This window comes from Ambystoma mexicanum, chromosome 6p, assembly GCF_040938575.1.
Source record: "Ambystoma mexicanum isolate Mex_15411 chromosome 6p, UKY_AmexF1_1, whole genome shotgun sequence".
Taxonomy (NCBI): Eukaryota; Metazoa; Chordata; class Amphibia; order Caudata; family Ambystomatidae; genus Ambystoma; species Ambystoma mexicanum.
Window position 1 is genome coordinate 85,964,143 of NC_090935.1, and position 18,340 is coordinate 85,982,482.

The 18,340-nt window shown below is 49.6% G+C and overlaps 1 protein-coding gene across 1 annotated transcript in view; it reads left to right on the forward strand.

The window, feature by feature from the left end:
- The first annotated feature begins 1,213 nt into the window (after positions 1 to 1,213).
- LOC138510690 (vomeronasal type-2 receptor 26-like) overlaps positions 1,214 to 18,340 on the forward strand; it is a 178,865-nt gene continuing 161,738 nt past the window's right edge. The window contains exon 1 of the mRNA XM_069626465.1: positions 1,214 to 1,597. Within this exon, the coding sequence (XP_069482566.1) occupies positions 1,214 to 1,597 (384 nt within the window). The remainder of the gene's footprint in view (positions 1,598 to 18,340) is intronic.

Here is an 18,340-nt window from a genome sequence, read left to right on the forward strand (position 1 = left end):
TTTTATAAGAGCCAATTTTTAGTCCTCCAGCCCTTCGGCTGTGTTTTACTGCTCTACCCACCAGTGGTTTCTCCAGTTAAACTGTTTTTCCATCACATCCTCAGTGACCCACGGGCACCATTAAAGTTATACACTTTGGAAGGTATACAAACAGTTGACCTGCCCCGCAGGCTGTACCCACACCTCAGATCGAGCAGCCCTAAGATCTAATCCACAGCTTTGTTGAATATTGCTCAACCTTCTGGAGAATACCATTTGTTATCCTTTTTCTTTTTGGACGATCTGTGTCTGCCAACAGACACTGCCACCAGTATAGAAGGTTGAGGGACAGTACTCTCCTCTATATCTCACGCGCTACCCAGGGACAGGCACCCCAGCCAGGGCTAGGGTGTTCTTCCTTAGGGATAGGTACGCCGAATCGGGTGGCCTCCCTTTTTTTCGTGTTTGAGTGTGAGCACTCCAATTGATCCATTTGTTAGCATACTCATGATGCTCCTTGAATACCTGCCTTCCTAGAAAAACCGTTGTTGTTGTGCTACCGTTCAGAGATCAAACACGCACTAGCCAACAAAGTATCCACACTACAAAATAAAATATTCCCAAAAAAAGAATCTCTAAATGCCACACCAACACCTAAATTATCAGTGAACACCACAGAAAATCATCCCATCCGGTGTAACTTCTCTAAAGTCTCTATCCTAGAGGTGGAAAGAATTATCCTCGCCCTCAAACCAACCAATTGCCCGGGTGATCCCTGCCCAGCACAACTCATTAACTATGCGGCTCGCGACCAGTCACCTTTCATATCCAAACTCATCAACGCATCCTTTGCTACCGGCACCATCCCCACAAACATCAAAGAATCGTGGGTACTCCCACTACTAAAAAAAAAAGCACTCTTGAACCATTAAATCCCACCAACTACAGGCCAATCACTACAGTCCCGTTCCTTCTAAAAATTCTAGACAAAGTGTTAGGAGCCAGACAGTCAGGCTTCCACCCACAACATGGAACTGAGACCGCCCTCATCGATCTAAAAGCCCAAATCAAGGAGCTTAGAGACAATGGCAAATCAGCTCTACTGTAACTCCTGGACCTCTCAGCTGCTTTCGATTTGGTAGACCATACAATCCTATGTAACCTTCTCGACACAACAGCACACTTCTCTAAAGATGCCATTACATGGATCAGATCTTTCCTAAGCGGCAGAACAATGAGGGTCTTCTCGCCCTCATCAGCGGCATATCTCTTTCCTATCACCTGTGGGGTACCACAGGGGTCCTACGTCTCGCCCACACTGTACAATATCTTTACCAAGCCCCTCTTCAATGTTCTCGACCATCTTGGTATCACCTACAACAACTATGCAGATGATACTCAGATCCTCCTCGCATTTACAGGGGATTACGACAAGGATTTGGCCTTGATAAATAGAGTGTACATCATCATCCAGGCATGGATGGCCACGCACTGTCTATGCTTGAATTATGATAAAACAGAACTCATCATCCTGGGTACCCCCACTAACCTAAACAAATCAGGGCCCGCCTACACCTCCTTCTTAATTGACGGCAACCTCATTAAGGTAGCACAAGAGGTAAAAACACTAGGCTTTTACCTCGATTCCACCCTATCTTTCTCTAAACAGGTCAGCACGCTAGCATCCTCCACACCGTACACGTGCAAACTCATTAGAACCGGCAAGCCATTTCTCTCAAATAACAGCTGTACCATCCTGGCCAGAGCCCTCATCCTAACCCGCCTAGACTACTGCCGCACCCTCTACATAGGTTCCAACAAATCCATCATTACCAGAATCCAAACCCTACAAAACAACGCCCTTCAAGCAGCCTTATTTATCTCCAGAAGAGAACACATCTCTGAGAGCAGACGACAAAACAACTGGCTCCGGACTAATGACAAAATCCTACTAAAAACTGCGTCACTCACCCTAAAATCTCTTAACAATGGCGCACCCATCTACCTCTCTGAGAGGTTCTACTAACGGACATCCTTAAGACCAACTAGATCAATAAATCTGGAGTGCCTGTCCATTCCCAAATTCAACCGATCGACGATTGGTGGCAACAGCTTCCCTGCTAAAGGGGCCAAACTCGGGAATTCTATGCCTCCCTCCCTAAGAGCAGACCAACCCTATCAGAATTTCAGAACCAACACCATCTTATGGCTAAAATCCACTGACCAATAACCGCACGTCTGTCTATGTATCTGAAACACAACGCACCACACCTGCCTAATAATCACTGGACGCTAACCTCATTCTATGTATAATACCTGTAATATACTGTAAATATCTACATACCCTGCTTGTTTAATATGTATAGTGATGTATTGCTTTGTATAACTGCCTGTAACCTGTAACTTGTAACTCATTGTAATTAAGCTTTGCCTATTCTTGTACCTGCTGCACCCTGATACCCTTGGGTCTGGCGCACATTACAAATAATAAAAACAAACAAACAAACAAACAAACGCACACCTGAGCGGGACTTTACATTTTTAATGCCCCTTCAGGTGCAGGCCATGAGAAGTAGCAGACAGCAGCAATGGGTAAAGCAGAAGCAGAGTGAAGACAACGTGAGAGCCACCACTGTGTATGATGGGGGATGTAGCACAGAGAGAGTCATGTAAGTTGAAACTCAGATCTGCAGAGAACGTGCATCGGGAAGCGGTGATGTTGCAGGCTATCCCATAAGAGAGAGAAGCTCTCCTATTCTGGCATTCTACTCTGGTGTTTGTCATTAACTGGATTGTGTGAGGAGCAAGGCGGGCTACCTGTGTAGAAGACGAGGGCCGTTGGAGTGTGACTGGAGCTGTTGGGCTCCCAGGACCCGACACAAGAAGGGGCACTCTGTAATAGACCGCTGGCTGGCAGTAACCTTTTTGAATACCGAACTAATGAATTGAAGTATTTTTGCTGCAACACTAATATTGAGAGAGACCAAGGCCCTCATTCCGAGTAGGTCGGTAAGGGATACCGGGCACCGGTAAGGAGACCGGTGCCGGTAATCCCTTAGCACCCTACTACGAGGTCCCTTAGCGTGTCCCTTCCTTAAGCCTGGTCTGACCAGATGTTATGGAGGGGACCCGTTAAGGGACCTGGGTGCAAATAACTGGCTTGGCATACACCGGCCCGTTATTTGCACCCTCCCCATTCCTATTGAGCCCTAAGGGGGCTCAAATTGGAATGGGGAATGGTTCGGTGAATGGGGACTTACCGGTCCCGCCAAGGTCTGAATAGACCGGTAAATCCCCATTGCACCAAACCGGACACGGTACTGTTATTGGTGGCAGTCATGGTGCAAATAGCGCCATGAATACCCCCAACCTCGGAGTGAGGGCCCAAGTGTGGAAATGTTGTAACCAGCATTACCAAAGTAAAGAGGGGGCATGATTTGAAGAAGATAAATATAATCTTCAAAAAGGAAGATTACTTAAAATGGAAAATAACAACCAGTATTGCCTAAGCCAAAGAAAGCCAAATACAAACAAAAGAGGATACTGTTTCCCTAGTAATCTACAAAGGGGGAGACCTGAACAAGAGACATTACCAGCAGTTAATTTGTGTTGTAGAAGGCACCCAAAGATAGCAGGAGAGAAACCCTCTTTGTACAACTCATCGGGGGTGGGGGGGGGGATATAACCTGCTTTGCATGTGGCAAACAAATTAGTGGAACAATCAACATCAATGTGTATTGTATCCTAATGGAAGAAGGTTTTAACCCCACCTTATTTGTATCCTAATGGAAGAAGGTTTTACCCCCACCTTATTGTTGAAAGTGTAATACTTATTAAAGAAGCAGATTTCTTCTTTACTTTCCACATTGAGGATCTAAGCGAGGAAAGTCTGAAGCAGCGTAAACCTCAACACATGCTTGTAGTAGTGCTAGGAGTTTTATCGTGGCAGGCGTGTATACCAGGAAAGGGGCTATTAGTGGTTAGTCCTGGCAGGTTAGTGGACCAGGAAGATGATAAATGAAATACTGCAGTATGGTGGAGGGTTGTGGTGGAAAGAAATTGGCAAGTCCACTAATGTGTAATGATGAACAGTGTTGTAACCATCCTGACAAGATATTATTATTTATGAAGCTGAAATGTGAAAGTGCTCATTCTTAAAAGAAGATAAGTCATATTGAATTCTAACAAAAAGTGTGCAGAAAAAGTTATTTAGTCTTTTTAAGTAAGAGTTTGTGTAAACTTTGGACAATCATTTTGAAAAGTGATAAAACCTGTTGACCAATACTACCATCCAAATGCCAAGTAAAGGACTCAGGGAATGAAGTTTGTGTGACATTTGGAAATTGGCCATTGAAAAGAACTTTCTTGAGCAGAAATGTTATTTTTGAAAATGCTGCATTAATCCTTGGGAAGAGGATACGACCCTGGTTACAAGCATATTTGCTTGCAAAGTTTTATGTTTACATATAACTGTTATTTTGTGCTGTTAGAAGGGCCATCTAATACCTGTGTAATGGTTGTATGTATAAGTGTGAGGGGCAATATTTGAGTGTTTTCCTTCAGTCTTTGTTGGACAGGCAGGGAATTCCGTGTTATTTCATGGAAAAGTGAGGCGTTTATTTCACCCATATTGTTTAATAAAATGGCTACTTGTGAAAAAATGATCTACTTGTCTGTCTTGCATTTCTGATCCCTCACAATGCTCTTAACAACAGGTAGCCAGTGTACTTGGCGGGTACAGGAGAGATCTGGGCACACCTAGACATAAAGGTGGCAACTCTTGCTGCAGTATTCTGCAAGACCTCGAGGCGCTGCCAAAAATACACCAAAAATAAACAAGAGAGGATACACCGGAGCTCTAAATTGGGAAGTAATATAGGTGAGAATCTTATGCATAACTTTAAGTTGGAAATACCTATTCTGGAAGATTGCAATTATCTGGAGTTGGCAGAAAAAAACTCAGATATTTCTGCTCCAAGATCTTTCACAGATGAAACAGGAGAAGGAAAAGGGCCCAAACCAGGTGGCCAGAAGGCAGTAGTACAGAAAGCAGCGGCAAATGTGGCCCCACTACCAGCACCTCCGTTTTCTCCACATTCATTATAAGCCAGTTGTTACACATCCATTCTCCGGCGGCGTCAAGAAGAGACAGATCTAAACAAATCAAGATTTGGGTATCATCAGCATGGGACTAGAAGATGAGCTTGGTCGGATATAGCAATTGAACAAAACAGGGGAGAGGGCCGAATGCTCAGGGACACTGCAAGGGATTGAGTCCTATATGAAAGGAAGGATAAAAACCAAGATACAACAATACCAGAAAGGGCCGCCCTACCAGATGATCGACTAGGACGATGTGGTCAATTATATTAAACTCAGTGGCGAGGAGCACGCCGCGCCCACATGTTACCTTCCTGGTTGTTGGTCTTTTTCGCGTCTTAAGGAGCTCTCCAGCCGCTTTTCCTTTGCAGATGAGGAGCAAGTGCAAGTGGATCTTGGTCACCTGGCTTAAGACCTGCCCACTTGGTGCCTTCCTGGTTTCCGCTCTTGTTCCCCACTTAGCAAGCCTCGCCCACATGGTGTCTTCATGGTTGCCACTCTTTTTCCCCACTTAGGAAGCCTTACAGTCTATTTTTCTTTGCAGATGAGGAGAATGTACAAGTGGATCTTGGTCACCTGGCCTAAGCCCCGCCTACCTGGTGCCTTCCTGGTTGTCGCACTTTTTCCCCACTTAGCAAACCCCGACCACCTGGTGCCTTCCTGGCTGCCGCTCTTTTTCCCCACTTAGCACGCCCCGCTCACCTGGTGCCTTCCTGGTTGCCACTATTTTTCCCTACTTAAGGAGACCTCCAGCCTCTTTTCCTTTGCAGATGGGGAGCAGGTGCAAGTGGATCTTGGTCACCTGGCCTAAGTCCCACCCACCTGGTGCCTTCTTAGTTGCCACTCTTTTTCCCTACTTAAGGAGCCCTCCAGCCTCTTTTGCTTTGCAGATGGGGAACAGGTGCAAGTGGATCTTGGTCACCTGGCCTAAGCCCTGCCCACCTGGTGCCTTACTGGTTGCCGCTCTTTTTCCCTGCTTAAGGAGCCCTCCAGCCTCTTTAGCTTTGCACATGAGGAGTAGGTGCAAGTAGATCTTTGTCACCTTTCCCAAACCCTGCCCACCCGGTGCCTTCCTGGTTGCCGCTCTTCTTCCCCACTTAGCAAGCTCTGTCCACCTTGTGCCTTCCTTGTTGATGCTCGGTTTCTCCACTTAGCAATCGCCGCCCAACTGGTGTCTTCCGGGTTGCTGCATTTTTAACTACTTAACGAGCCCTCCAGCCTTTTTTCGTTTGCAGATGGGGAGCAGATGCAAGTTGACCTAGGTCACCTGGCTAAGCCCCGCCTACCTGATGCCTTCCTGGTTGCCGCTCTTTTTCCAATTTAGCAAGCCCCACCCACCTGGTCCCTTCCTGTTTGCCGCTTTTTTTCCCCACTTAGCAATGCCCGCCCAACTGCTGCCTTCCTGGTTGCGGCATTTTTCCCTAATTAAGGAGCCCCCAATCCTCTTTTCCTTTGCAGATGGGGAGCAGATACAAGTGGATATTGGTCACCTGGCCTAAGCCCCACCTACCTGGTGTCTTCCTGGTTGTCACTCTTTTACCCCACTTAGCAAGCTTTGCCCACCTTGTGCCTTACTGGTTGCGCTCTTTTTCCCTACTTAAGGATCCCTCCAGCCTCTTTTCCTTTGCAGATGGGGAGCAGGTGCAAGTGGATCTGGTCACCTGGCCTAAACCCTGCCGACCTGGTGCCTTCCTGTTTGCCACTCTTTTTCCCTAATTAAGGAGCCCTCCAGCCTCTTTAGCTTTGCACATGAGGAGTAGGTGCAAGTAGTTCTTGGTAGCCTAGCCTAAGCCCCGTCCACCTGGTGCCTTCATGGTTGCCGCTCTTTTTCCCCACTTAGCAAGCCCCGCCCACCTGGTGGCTTCCTGGTTGCTGCTCTTTTTCCCCACTTATCAAACCCTGCCCAACTGGTGCCTTCCTGGTTGCCACTCTTTTCCCCCACTTAGCAAGCCCTGCCCACATGGTGCCTTCCTGGTAGCCACTCTTTTTCCCTACTTAAGGAGCCCTCCAGTCTCTTTTCCTTTGCAGATGGGGAGCAGGTAGAAGTGGATCTTGGTCACCTGGTCTAAGCCCCACCTACCTGGTGTCTTCCTGGTTGCCACTCTTTTCCCCACTTAGCAAACCCTGCCGACCTGGTGCCTTCATGGTTGCCGCTCTTTTTCCCCACTTAGCAAACCCTGCCCAACTGGTGCCTTCCTGGTTGCCACTCTTTTTCCCTACTTAAGGAGCCCCCCAGTCTCTTTTCCTTTGCAGATGGGGAGCAGGTAGAAGTGGATCTTGGTCACCTGGCCCAAGCCCCGCCCACTGGTGCCTTCCTGGTTGTCACTCTTTTTCCCTAATTAAGGAGCCCTCCAGCCTCTTTAGCTTTGCACATGAAGAGTAGGTGCAAGTAGATCTTGGTCACCTAGCCTAAGCCCTGCCCACCTGGTGCCTTCCTGGTTGCCGCTCTTTCTCCCTACTTAAGGAGCCCTCCAGCCTCTTTAGCTTTGCACATGAGGAGTAGGTGCAAGTAGATTTTAGTCACTCAACCTAAGCCCGACCCACCTGGTGCCTTCCTGGTTGCCGCTCTTTTTCCCCACTGAGCAAGCCCCACCCACCTGGTGCCTTCCTGGTTGCTGCTCTTTTTCCCCACTTAGCAAGCCCTGCCCAACTGGTGCCTTCCTGGTTGCTGCATTTTTCCCTACTTAAGGAGCCCTTCAGCCTCTTTTCCTTTGCAGATGGGGAGTAGGTGCAAGTGGATCTTGGTCACCTGGCCTAAACCCTGCTCACCTAGTGTCTTCCTGTGTGTCACTCTTTATCCCCACTTAGCAAGCGCCTCCCACCTGGTGCCTTCCTGGTAGCCACTCTTTTTCTCTTCTTAGCAAGTTCCACCCTCCTGGTGCCTTCCTGGTAGCCACTTTTTTTCCCTACTTAAGGAGCCCTCCAGCCTTTTTTCCTTTGCAGATGGGGAGCAGGTGCAAGTGGATCTTGGTCACCTGGCCTAAGCCCCAGCCACCTAATGCCTTCCTGGTTGCCACTCTTTTTCCCTAATTAAGGAGCCCTCCAGCCTTTTTAGCTTTGCCCATGAGGAGTAGGTGCAAGTAGACCTTGGTCACATAGCACAGGCCTCGCCCACCTGGTGCCTCCCTGGTTGTCGCTCTTTTTCCCCACTTAGCAAGCCGCACCCACCTGGTGCCTTCCTAGTTGCTGCTCTTTTTCCCCACTTAGTAAGCCCTGTCCAACTGGTGCCTTCCTGATTGCAGCATTTTTCCCTACTTAAGGAGCCCTCCAGCCTCTTTTCCTTTGCAGATGGGGAGGAGGTGCAAGTGGATCTTGGTCACCTGGCCTAACCTCTGCCCACCTGGTGTCTTCCCGGTTGCCACTCTTTTCCCCACTTAGCAAGCCCCACCCACCTGGTGCCTTCCTGGTTGCCGCTCTTTTTCCCCACTTAGTAAGCCCTGCCCAACTGGTGCCTTCCTGGTTGCCGCATTTTTCCCTACTTAAGGAGCCCTCCAGCCTCTTTTCCTTTGCAGATGGGGAGGAGGTGCAAGTGGATCTTGGTCACCTGGCCTAACCTCTGCCCACCTGGTGTCTTCCCGGTTGCCACTCTTTTCCCCACTTAGCAAGCCCCACCCACCTGGTGCCTTCCTGGTTGCCGCTCTTTTTCCCCACTTAGTAAGCCCTGCCCAACTGGTGCCTTCCTGGTTGCCGCATTTTTCCCTACTTAAGGAGCCCTCCAGCCTCTTTTCCTTTGCAGATGGGGAGGAGGTGCAAGTGGATCTTGGTCACCTGGCCTAACCTCCGCCCACCTGGTGTCTTCCCGGTTGCCACTCTTTTCCCCGATTTAGCAAGCCCCGCCCAACTGCTGCCTTCCTGGTTGCCGCATTTTTCCCTAATTAAGGAGCCCTCCAGCCTCTTTTCCTTTGCAGATGGGGAGCAGATACAAGTGGATATTGGTCACCTGGCCTAAGCCCCACATACCTGGTGTCTTCCTGGTTGCCACTCTTTTACCCCACTTAGCAAGCTTCGCCCACCTTGTGCCTTACTGGTTGCGCTCTTTTTCCCTACTTAAGGATCCCTCCAGCCTCTTTTCCTTTGCAGATGGGGAGCAGGTGCAAGTGGATCTTGGTCACCTGGCCTAAACTCTGCCGACCTGGTGCCTTCCTGTTTGCCACTCTTTTTCCCTAATTAAGGAGCCCTCCAGCCTCTTTAGCTTTGCACATGAGGAGTAGGTGCAAGTAGTTCTTGGTCACCTAGCCTAAGCCCCGCCCACCTGGTGCCTTCATGGTTGCCGCTCTTTTTCCCCACTTAGAAAGCCCTGCCCACCTGGTGGCTTCCTGGTTGCTGCTCTTTTTCCCCACTTAGTAAACCCTGCCCAACTGGTGCCTTCCTAGTTGCCACTCTTTTACCCCACTTAGCAAGCCCTGCCAACATGGTGCCTTCCTGGTAGCCACTCTTTTTCCCTACTTAAGGAGCCCTCCAGTCTCTTTTCCTTTGCAGATGGAGAGCAGGTAGAAGTGGATCTTGGTCACCTGGCCTAAGCCCCACCTACCTGGTGTCTTCCTGGTTGCCACTCTTTTCCCCCACTTAGCAAGCTCTGCCCACCTTGTGCCTTACTGGTTGCGTTCTTTTTCCCTACTTAAGGATCCCTCCAACCTCTTTTCCTTTGCAGGTGGGGAGCAGGTGCAAGTGGATCTTGGTCACCTGGCCTAAACCCTGCCGACCTGGTGCCTTCATGGTTGCCACTCTTTTTCCCCACTTAGCAAACCCTGCCCAACTGGTGCCTTCCTGGTTGCCACTCTTTTTCCCCACTTAGCAAGCCCTGCCCACCTGGTGCCTTCCTGGTAGCCACTCTTTTTCCCTACTTAAGGAGCCCTCCAGTCTCTTTTCCTTTGCAGATGGGGAGCAGGTAGAAGTGGATCTTGGTCACCTGGCCTAAGCCCCGCCCAACTGGTGCCTTCCTGGTTGTCACTCTTTTTCCCTAATTAAGGAGCCCTCCAGCCTCTTTAGCTTTTCACATGAGGAGTAGGTGCAAGTAGATCTTGGTCACCTGGCCTAAGCCCCGCCCACCTGCTGCCTTCCTGGTTGCTGCTCTTTCTCCCTACTTAAGGAGCCCTCCAGCCTCTTTAGCTTTGCACATGAGGAGTAGGTGCAAGTAGATTTTAGTCAGTCAACCTAAGCCCGACCCACCTGGTGCCTTCCTTGTTGCCGCTCTTTTTCCCCACTGAGCAAGCCCCACCTACCTGGTGCCTTCCTGCTTGCTGCTCTTTTTCCCCACTTAGCAAGCCCTGCCCAACTGGTGCCTTCCTGGTTGCTGCATTTTTCCCTACTTAAAGAGCCCTTTGTCATGATCTCTGCTTCCAAAAGGTCAGGGTTTTCCCAACTCCCTTGGAAGCAGATCCATAACCCAGGTTCCGAGTGCCAAGCAGTCCCAATTGGGACCTTTTGGACCCAGTCCTGGCGCCAGTGGCACCAGGCTCATAAATATGCCCAGTCCCAGCGCTGGAAGCGCCGGGCTCATAATGCTTGGGTGGACTTACCTGCAGCAGACCATGCTGCTTACTTGCCTGCCAGTTGAGCCTCTGATCCTCTTCTGTTTGGAACTACTTTTCCTGTTGGGTGGGGCAGGAGCCACTCCCTAGATTCAGAACACTGGAACTCTTCTGGAAAGCAGGAACTCTTTTCTTTCCTAGGCGTGGCCGTGGAAGGAGACACCTAAGCACTACAGGAGGCTATTTAAACCACACCCGATGGATGAATCTTGCTTTGCGTTATTCTGCATCCTCTGCAGCAGAACGCTCATCGTGTCTTCTGCATCTGAGCCTGGGCCTAAGGAAAAAGGCTTACCATCCTGAATCTAGTTTTCAGCAACACCTATAAAGACAAGAAAGAACAGGTTAGCATTACGGTCTTCAGTGACAGCTCTTCACTTACCTGGTCCATCGGCTGTCACCAACGCCTCGCGCTGCATTCCGGCATCTGAAAGACAAAGGCTTACCTACTCTTCGTGCGCTCCGGAGGTCTTCACACTGCATTCCGGCATCTGAAAGACAAAAGCTTACCAACTCTTCGCACGCTCCGGAGGCCTTCGGCGCTGCATCCCGCATCTGAAAGACAAAACAAGGTGCGTTTAAAGACATTGGGGAACTTTAATACTCACGTGCCATTACTCCTTTCCACATCTAACCCAGTGGGTATTCCGGCACCCTGCAGCCGCTCCGAACTTGTACCTGCAAAATAAAAAGACAGTTAGAGCGCATCGTGAAGCAGGCAACAAGCGCTTACTTACGTGCTTCCAGGCGCTTCTATTCATCACACAGGCTCCATCTTCAACTCACTTCAGCCCGTCATCCGCCATCGCCGGAACCCTGCAAAACAAGAGACATCATTACTAAAGACTTTAAAGACATTAGAATTACTCGAAACTTACCGTTCGTGCAGTAAACGACGGACAGCAGTCCTCTGAAGTCAAGAGGCCTGCTCCCCTTATCCAGTGAAGAAACTGGTTACAGCACCCTGCCCCGAGGCAGATGGAGAGCACAGCGTTCACTTACCTAAGACATCTTACCCTTCGATGCACAGAGGTCCAGCCCAAAGAGCCAGCCGTGTGTTACACATCACCTTTGAAGATACGGTATACGCCCAGTCAAGACCGGTGCCTCTACGGGAATCAGGTGAGCGTTACAGAACGCAAAGCCTACCACAAAACTCCCGTCCAGGCGCTATGGAAACCTCGGATACCGACCAGCTAGCCCAGTTACTTGGGGAACTAAGGGCAGAAGTGCATGCAGCCTGTCAGGAAACGAACGCTCTAAGAAGGGAACTGACTATTTCCAAGGAGCGAACAGATGATCTCGCTAGACAATTGCTACAGTCACAAGCCGGACAGACCCCGTTACCCGCATCTGGGGGAAATCTTCCTTCTACATCCTCTATGAATCCAGTGCAGATCAACCTACCTGGGAATGTACCTCTGGCTCCGCCCGAACGATTTTCTGGTGACCCAAAGAGGTTTGCAGTATTTATCAATCAGTGCCGGTTGCATTTCTTATGCCGGCCAGCAGCCTTTCCAACTGATCAAGCTAAAGTAGCTTTCGTGCTTTCATACCTTAGTGGCAATGCGGCAGACTGGTCGATCCCTCTAGTAAATCAAGATGATCCGGTTCTCCATGATTTTCAAGCTTTTCAGCTCTGTATGGAAAAACTGTTCGCAAGACATTCACAGGGGCAGGCCTTGGACAATGAGCTTCTTTCGTTGCGACAAGGTAATCAAGACCTTTTGGCTTATATTGCGTCTTTCAACAAACTGATAGTGGAAACTCAATGGCCTGAGGACAAAAGGATTACGCTGTTTTATAAAGGTCTACGTGGAGAGCTCAAAGATGTGTTAGCCCAAGTAGTGAATCCCCCACAAGATTGTTCGGACTATATAGACTTAGTCGTTCAAATAGATCACAGACTGCAGAACAGGAAGGCCGATCGTTCCAAGTTTGATGCTCGAGTATTTTCCAAACCGCCAACTCCTTCCAAAGGAGTAGACTCCGGGGAACCCATGCAAATAGGGGGTCTGAAAGGTCCTCTAACACAAAAGGAGCGGGAAAGGAGAAAACAGTTGCAATTATGCCTCTATTGCGGAAACTCAGGGCACTTTCTTCGAGACTGTCCGGTGAAACCTGCCAAGAAGGCAGTAGGAGCTGCAGTTACCAAAGTTACAAACTCTGAGCAGGGAAACGACCTCGCCCGACAAGAATAGAGGTCCTCTTGCCGAGCGTGAAAACCAGTTCCGTGACCTCGCATTTCGTGATACCTATGGTCCTCATTAGCCCTGATAATCCGGATCGATTACATGCAATTGAAGCTTACGTCGACAGCGGTGCCATCGGCAATTATGTGGATCATGAAATGGTTTTGAGGATGAATCTAACTCTTTGTCCCAAGGCTGTAAAGGACGTCATTACTACGGTGGATGGTACGGAGATAGCCTCCGGGCCAGTAACGCATACCACTCAAGAGGTGACGCTAGTAAGTCAAGATGGACACCATGAGAAGATCGTGTTCGATGTGATCAAGGCCCCTCAGTTTCAGATTATTCTAGGAATACCTTGGTTAGAGAAACACAATCCTCTGATCGATTGGCGAGCAAGAACGGTCCAGTTTCCAGAATGTGTCTCTACTTGTCACCCTCCACCTGGTGTTGCACTGGCAGCAATTTCTTCAGAGACTCCCCAGTTACCTCACGAATATCTAGAATACCAAGATGTTTTCCGGAAGGATCAGGCTAACTCTCTACCTCCTCATAGGTCTTATGACTGCCAGATAGACCTGATACCTGGATCTACTCCTCCTTGTAGTAGAATTTATGCCCTCATCGAGCCTGAGAACCTTCACCTTCGACAATACCTGGATCAATACCTGGCAAATGGGCATTATTCTTTGCCGAGTTTGACTTCATAATTACCTATCGACCTGGTACAAAGAACGGTAAAGCTGATGCCCTTTCTCGGATGGGAGTGGAAGAACACTTGATCAACCCTAAACCTGTACCTATCATTCCCGAACAAAGAATTCTGGGTGTAATCGCCACAGAATCCATAGAGGAAGTTAAGGATAAAGCCAGGCAACTTGTAACTCCAGCAGACATACAGAATTGGCATCTGCAGGGAAAGGACTTTGCAGTAAAGGACAACTTATTGTATTTCCAAGAACGATTATACCTACCCAGCACAGATTTACAGAAAAAAGTAATCTCTTGTTATCACGATTCTTTAATGGAAGGACATCCCGGTATGGCCAAGACCTCAGAAAAGATCAAGCGCTACTTCTGGTGGCCGTCTTGGAAAAAAGATATCAGAGACTTTATAATGTCCTGTGGAGTATGCGCCCAAAACAAGAGTCAAAAGGAAAGACCAGCAGGCCTCTTACGCCCTCTTGACATCCCACCTCGCCCTTGGCATACGCTTTCTATGGACTTCATCACCGATCTACCTCCATGCTCCGGATACAATACGATTCTAGTAATCGTGGACTTATTCTCCAAGATGGCGCATTTCATTCCGCTCAAAGGCTTGCCAACAGCAGCAACTCTGGCCCGAGAATTTCTCGAAAACATCGTCCGACTGCACGGTTTTCCTTCGGTTCTAATTTCAGATCGAGGTAGTCAATTTATTTCTCATTTTTGGCGAAGTTGCTGTCGGTCGGCTCAAATTGATGTGAGACTATCGACCAGTCACCACCCTCAGACCGACGGACAAACCGAGAGGACCAATCAAACTCTGGAACAGTATTTACGCTGCATGCTGCAACAAACTGAAAAAACTTGGAAAGACATCCTTTGGATAGCCGAATATGCCTACAATAACTCTGTCCATTCGGGAACTGGGAAAACCCTGTTTTTTCTTTTGTACGGCAGTCACCCTCGAACCTCGGAGTTGGATCCCCTCCAAGATCTTGAAACACCAGCAGTAGACTACCTGCATTCTACAATCACCCAAGCCTTTAAGGAAGTTGTTTCTCACCTTCAAAGGGCTAAAGAACAATACAAGAAAGGAGCAGATCAACATCGGAAGGAAGCCCCTCAATATCAAGTAGGGGATCAAGTCTGGTTATCCACCAAATATCTACCTCTAAAAGGTCCACGCACATTCAACCCAAGATACCTTGGTCCCTATTCCATCACTACCATAGTAAACCCAGTAGCGGTCAAGTTGGACTTGCCCCCGCACATGAAGATACATCCGGTCTTCCACGTCTCTCTATTAAAACCCGTGCAACCTCAAACCCGACTAACTAAATCTCCAAAACCTATCCTAGTTGATGGAGAACTCGAGTTTGAAGTCAAAAGCATTCTGGACTCCAAGATCTCCAAATCTAAACTATTTTACCTAATTGACTGGAAAGGCTACGGCCCCCAAGAGAGATCCTGGGAACCTGCTGAATATGTCCACGCTCCTCGCCTAATCAAAAGATTTCACCGAACATTTCCTGACAAGCCAAAACCCCCGGAGAAGCCCGGTTTGGGAGGGGCCTTGAGGGGGGTGCTGTCATGATCTCTGCTTCCAAAAGGTCAGGGTTTTCCCAACTCCCTTGGAAGCAGATCCATAACCCAGGTTCCAAGTGCCAACCAGTCCCAATTGGGACCTTTTGGACCCAGTCCTGGCGCCAGTGGCACCAGGCTCATAAATATGCCCAGTCCCAGCGCTGGAAGCGCCGGGCTCATAATGCTTGGGTGGATTTACCTGCAGCAGACCATGCTGCTTACTTGCCTGCCAGTTGAGCCTCTGATCCTCTTCTGTTTGGAACTACTTTTCCTGTTGGGTGGGGCAGGAGCCACTCCCTAGATTCAGAACACTGGAACTCTTCTGGAAAGCAGGAACTCTTTTCTTTCCTAGGCGTGGCCGTGGAAGGAGACACCTAAGCACTACAGGAGGCTATTTAAACCACACCCGATGGATGAATCTTGCTTTGCGTTATTCTGCATCCTCTGCAGCAGAACGCTCATCGTGTCTTCTGCATCTGAGCCTGGGCCTAAGGAAAAAGGCTTACCATCCTGAATCTAGTTTTCAGCAACACCTATAAAGACAAGAAAGAACAGGTTAGCATTACGGTCTTCAGTGACAGCTCTTCACTTACCTGGTCCATCGGCTGTCACCAACGCCTCGCGCTGCATTCCGGCATCTGAAAGACAAAGGCTTACCTACTCTTCGTGCGCTCCGGAGGTCTTCACACTGCATTCCGGCATCTGAAAGACAAAAGCTTACCAACTCGTCGCACGCTCCGGAGGCCTTCGGCGCTGCATCCCGCATCTGAAAGACAAAACAAGGTGCGTTTAAAGACATTGGGGAACTTTAATACTCACGTGCCATTACTCCTTTCCACATCTAACCCAGTGGGTATTCCGGCACCCTGCAGCCGCTCCGAACTTGTACCTGCAAAATAAAAAGACAGTTAGAGCGCATCGTGAAGCAGGCAACAAGCGCTTACTTAGGTGCTTCCAGGCGCTTCTATTCATCACACGGGCTCCATCTTCAACTCACTTCAGCCCGTCATCCGCCATCGCCGGAACCCTGCAAAACAAGAGACATCATTACTAAAGACTTTAAAGACATTAGAATTACTCGAAACTTACCGTTCATGCAGTAAACGACGGACAGCAGTCCTCTGAAGTCAAGAGGCCTGCTCCCCTTATCCAGTGAAGAAACTGGTTACAGCACCCTGCCCCGAGGCAGATGGAGAGCACAGCGTTCACTTACCTAAGACATCTTACCCTTCGATGCACAGAGGTGCAGCCCAAAGAGCCAGCCGTGTGTTACACATCACCTTTGAAGATACGGTATACGCCCAGTCAAGACCGGTGCCTCTACGGGAATCAGGTGAGCGTTACACCCTTCAGCCTCTTTTCCTTTGCAGATGGGGAGTAGGTTCAAGTGGATCTTGGTCACATGGCCTAAACCCCGCTCACCTAGTGTCTTCCTGTGTGCCACTCTTTTTCCCCACTTAGCAAGCCCCTCCCAGCTGGTGCCTTCCTGGTAGCCACTCTTTTTCCCTACTTAGCAAGTTCCACCCTCCTGGTGCCTTCCTGGTAGCCACTTTTTTTCCCTACTTAAGGAGCCCTCCAGCCTCTTTTCCTTTGCAGATGGGGAGCAGGTGCAAGTGGATCTTGGTCACCTGGCCTAAGCCCCAGCCACCTGGTGCCTTCCTGTTTGCCACTCTTTTTCCCTAATTAAGGAGCCCACCAGCCTCTTTAGCTTTGCACATGAGGAGTAGGTGCAGGTAGTTCTTGGTCACCTAGCCTAAGCCCCGCCCACCTGGTGCCTTCATGGTTGCCGCTCTTTTTCCCCACTTAGCAAGCCCCGCCCACCTGGTGGCTTCCTGGTTGCTGCTCTTTTTCCCCACTTAGCAAACCCTGCCCAACTGGTGCCTTCCTGTTTTCCACTCTTTTCCCCCACTTAGCAAGCCCTTCCCACATGGTGCCTTCCTGGTAGCCACTCTTTTTCCCTACTTAAGGAGCCCTCCAGTCTCTTTTCCTTTGCAGATGGGGAGCAGGTGCAAGTGGATCTTGGTCACCTGGCCTAAGCCCCAGCCACCTGGTGCCTTCCTGTTTGCCACTCTTTTTCCCTAATTAAGGAGCCCACCAGCCTCTTTAGCTTTGCACATGAGGAGTAGGTGCAGGTAGTTCTTGGTCACCTAGCCTAAGCCCCGCCCACCTGGTGCCTTCATGGTTGCCGCTCTTTTTCCCCACTTAGCAAGCCCCGCCCACCTGGTGTCTTCCTGGTTGCCACTCTTTTCCCCCACTTAGCAAGCTCTGCCCACCTGGTGCCTTCCTGGTTGCCACTCTTTTTCCCCACTGAGCAAGCCCCACCCACCTGGTGCCTTCCTGGTTGCTGCTCTTTTTCCCCACTTAGCAAGCCCTGCCCAACTGGTGCCTTCCTGGTTGCTGCATTTTTCCCTACTTAAGGAGCCCTTCAGCCTCTTTTCCTTTGCAGATGGGGAGTAGGTGCAAGTGGATCTTGGTCACCTGGCCTAAACCCTGCTCACCTAGTGTCTTCCTGTGTGTCACTCTTTTTCCCCACTTAGCAAGCGCCTCCCACCTGGTGCCTTCCTGGTAGCCACTCTTTTTCCCTACTTAGCAAGTTCCACCCTCCTGGTGCCTTCCTGGTAGCCACTTTTTTTCCCTACTTAAGGAGCCCTCCAGCCTCTTTTCCTTTGCAGATGGGGAGCAGGTGCAAGTGGATCTTGGTCACCTGGCCTAAGCCCCAGCCACCTGGTGCCTTCCTGGTTGCCACTCTTTTTCCCTAATTAAGGAGCCCTCCAGCCTTTTTAGCTTTGCCCATGAGGAGTAGGTGCAAGTAGACCATGGTCACATAGCACAAGCCTCGCCCACCTGGTACCTTCCTGGTTGCCGCTCTTTTTCCCGACTTAGCAAGCCCCACCCACCTGGTGCCTTCCTGGTTGCTGCTCTTTTTCCCCACTTAGTAAGCCCTGCCCAACTGGTGCCTTCCTGGTTGCCGCATTTTTCCCTACTTAAGGAGCCCTCCAGCCTCTTTTCCTTTGCAGATAGGGAGCAGGTGCAAGTGGATCTTGGTCACCTGGCCTAAGCCCCAGCCACCTGGTGCCTTCCTGGTTGCCACTCTTTTTCCCTAATTAAGGAGCCCTCCAGCCTTTTTAGCTTTGCCCATGAGGAGTAGGTGCAAGTAGACCATGGTCACATAGCACAAGCCTCGCCCACCTGGTACCTTCCTGGTTGCCGCTCTTTTTCCCGACTTAGCAAGCCCCACCCACCTGG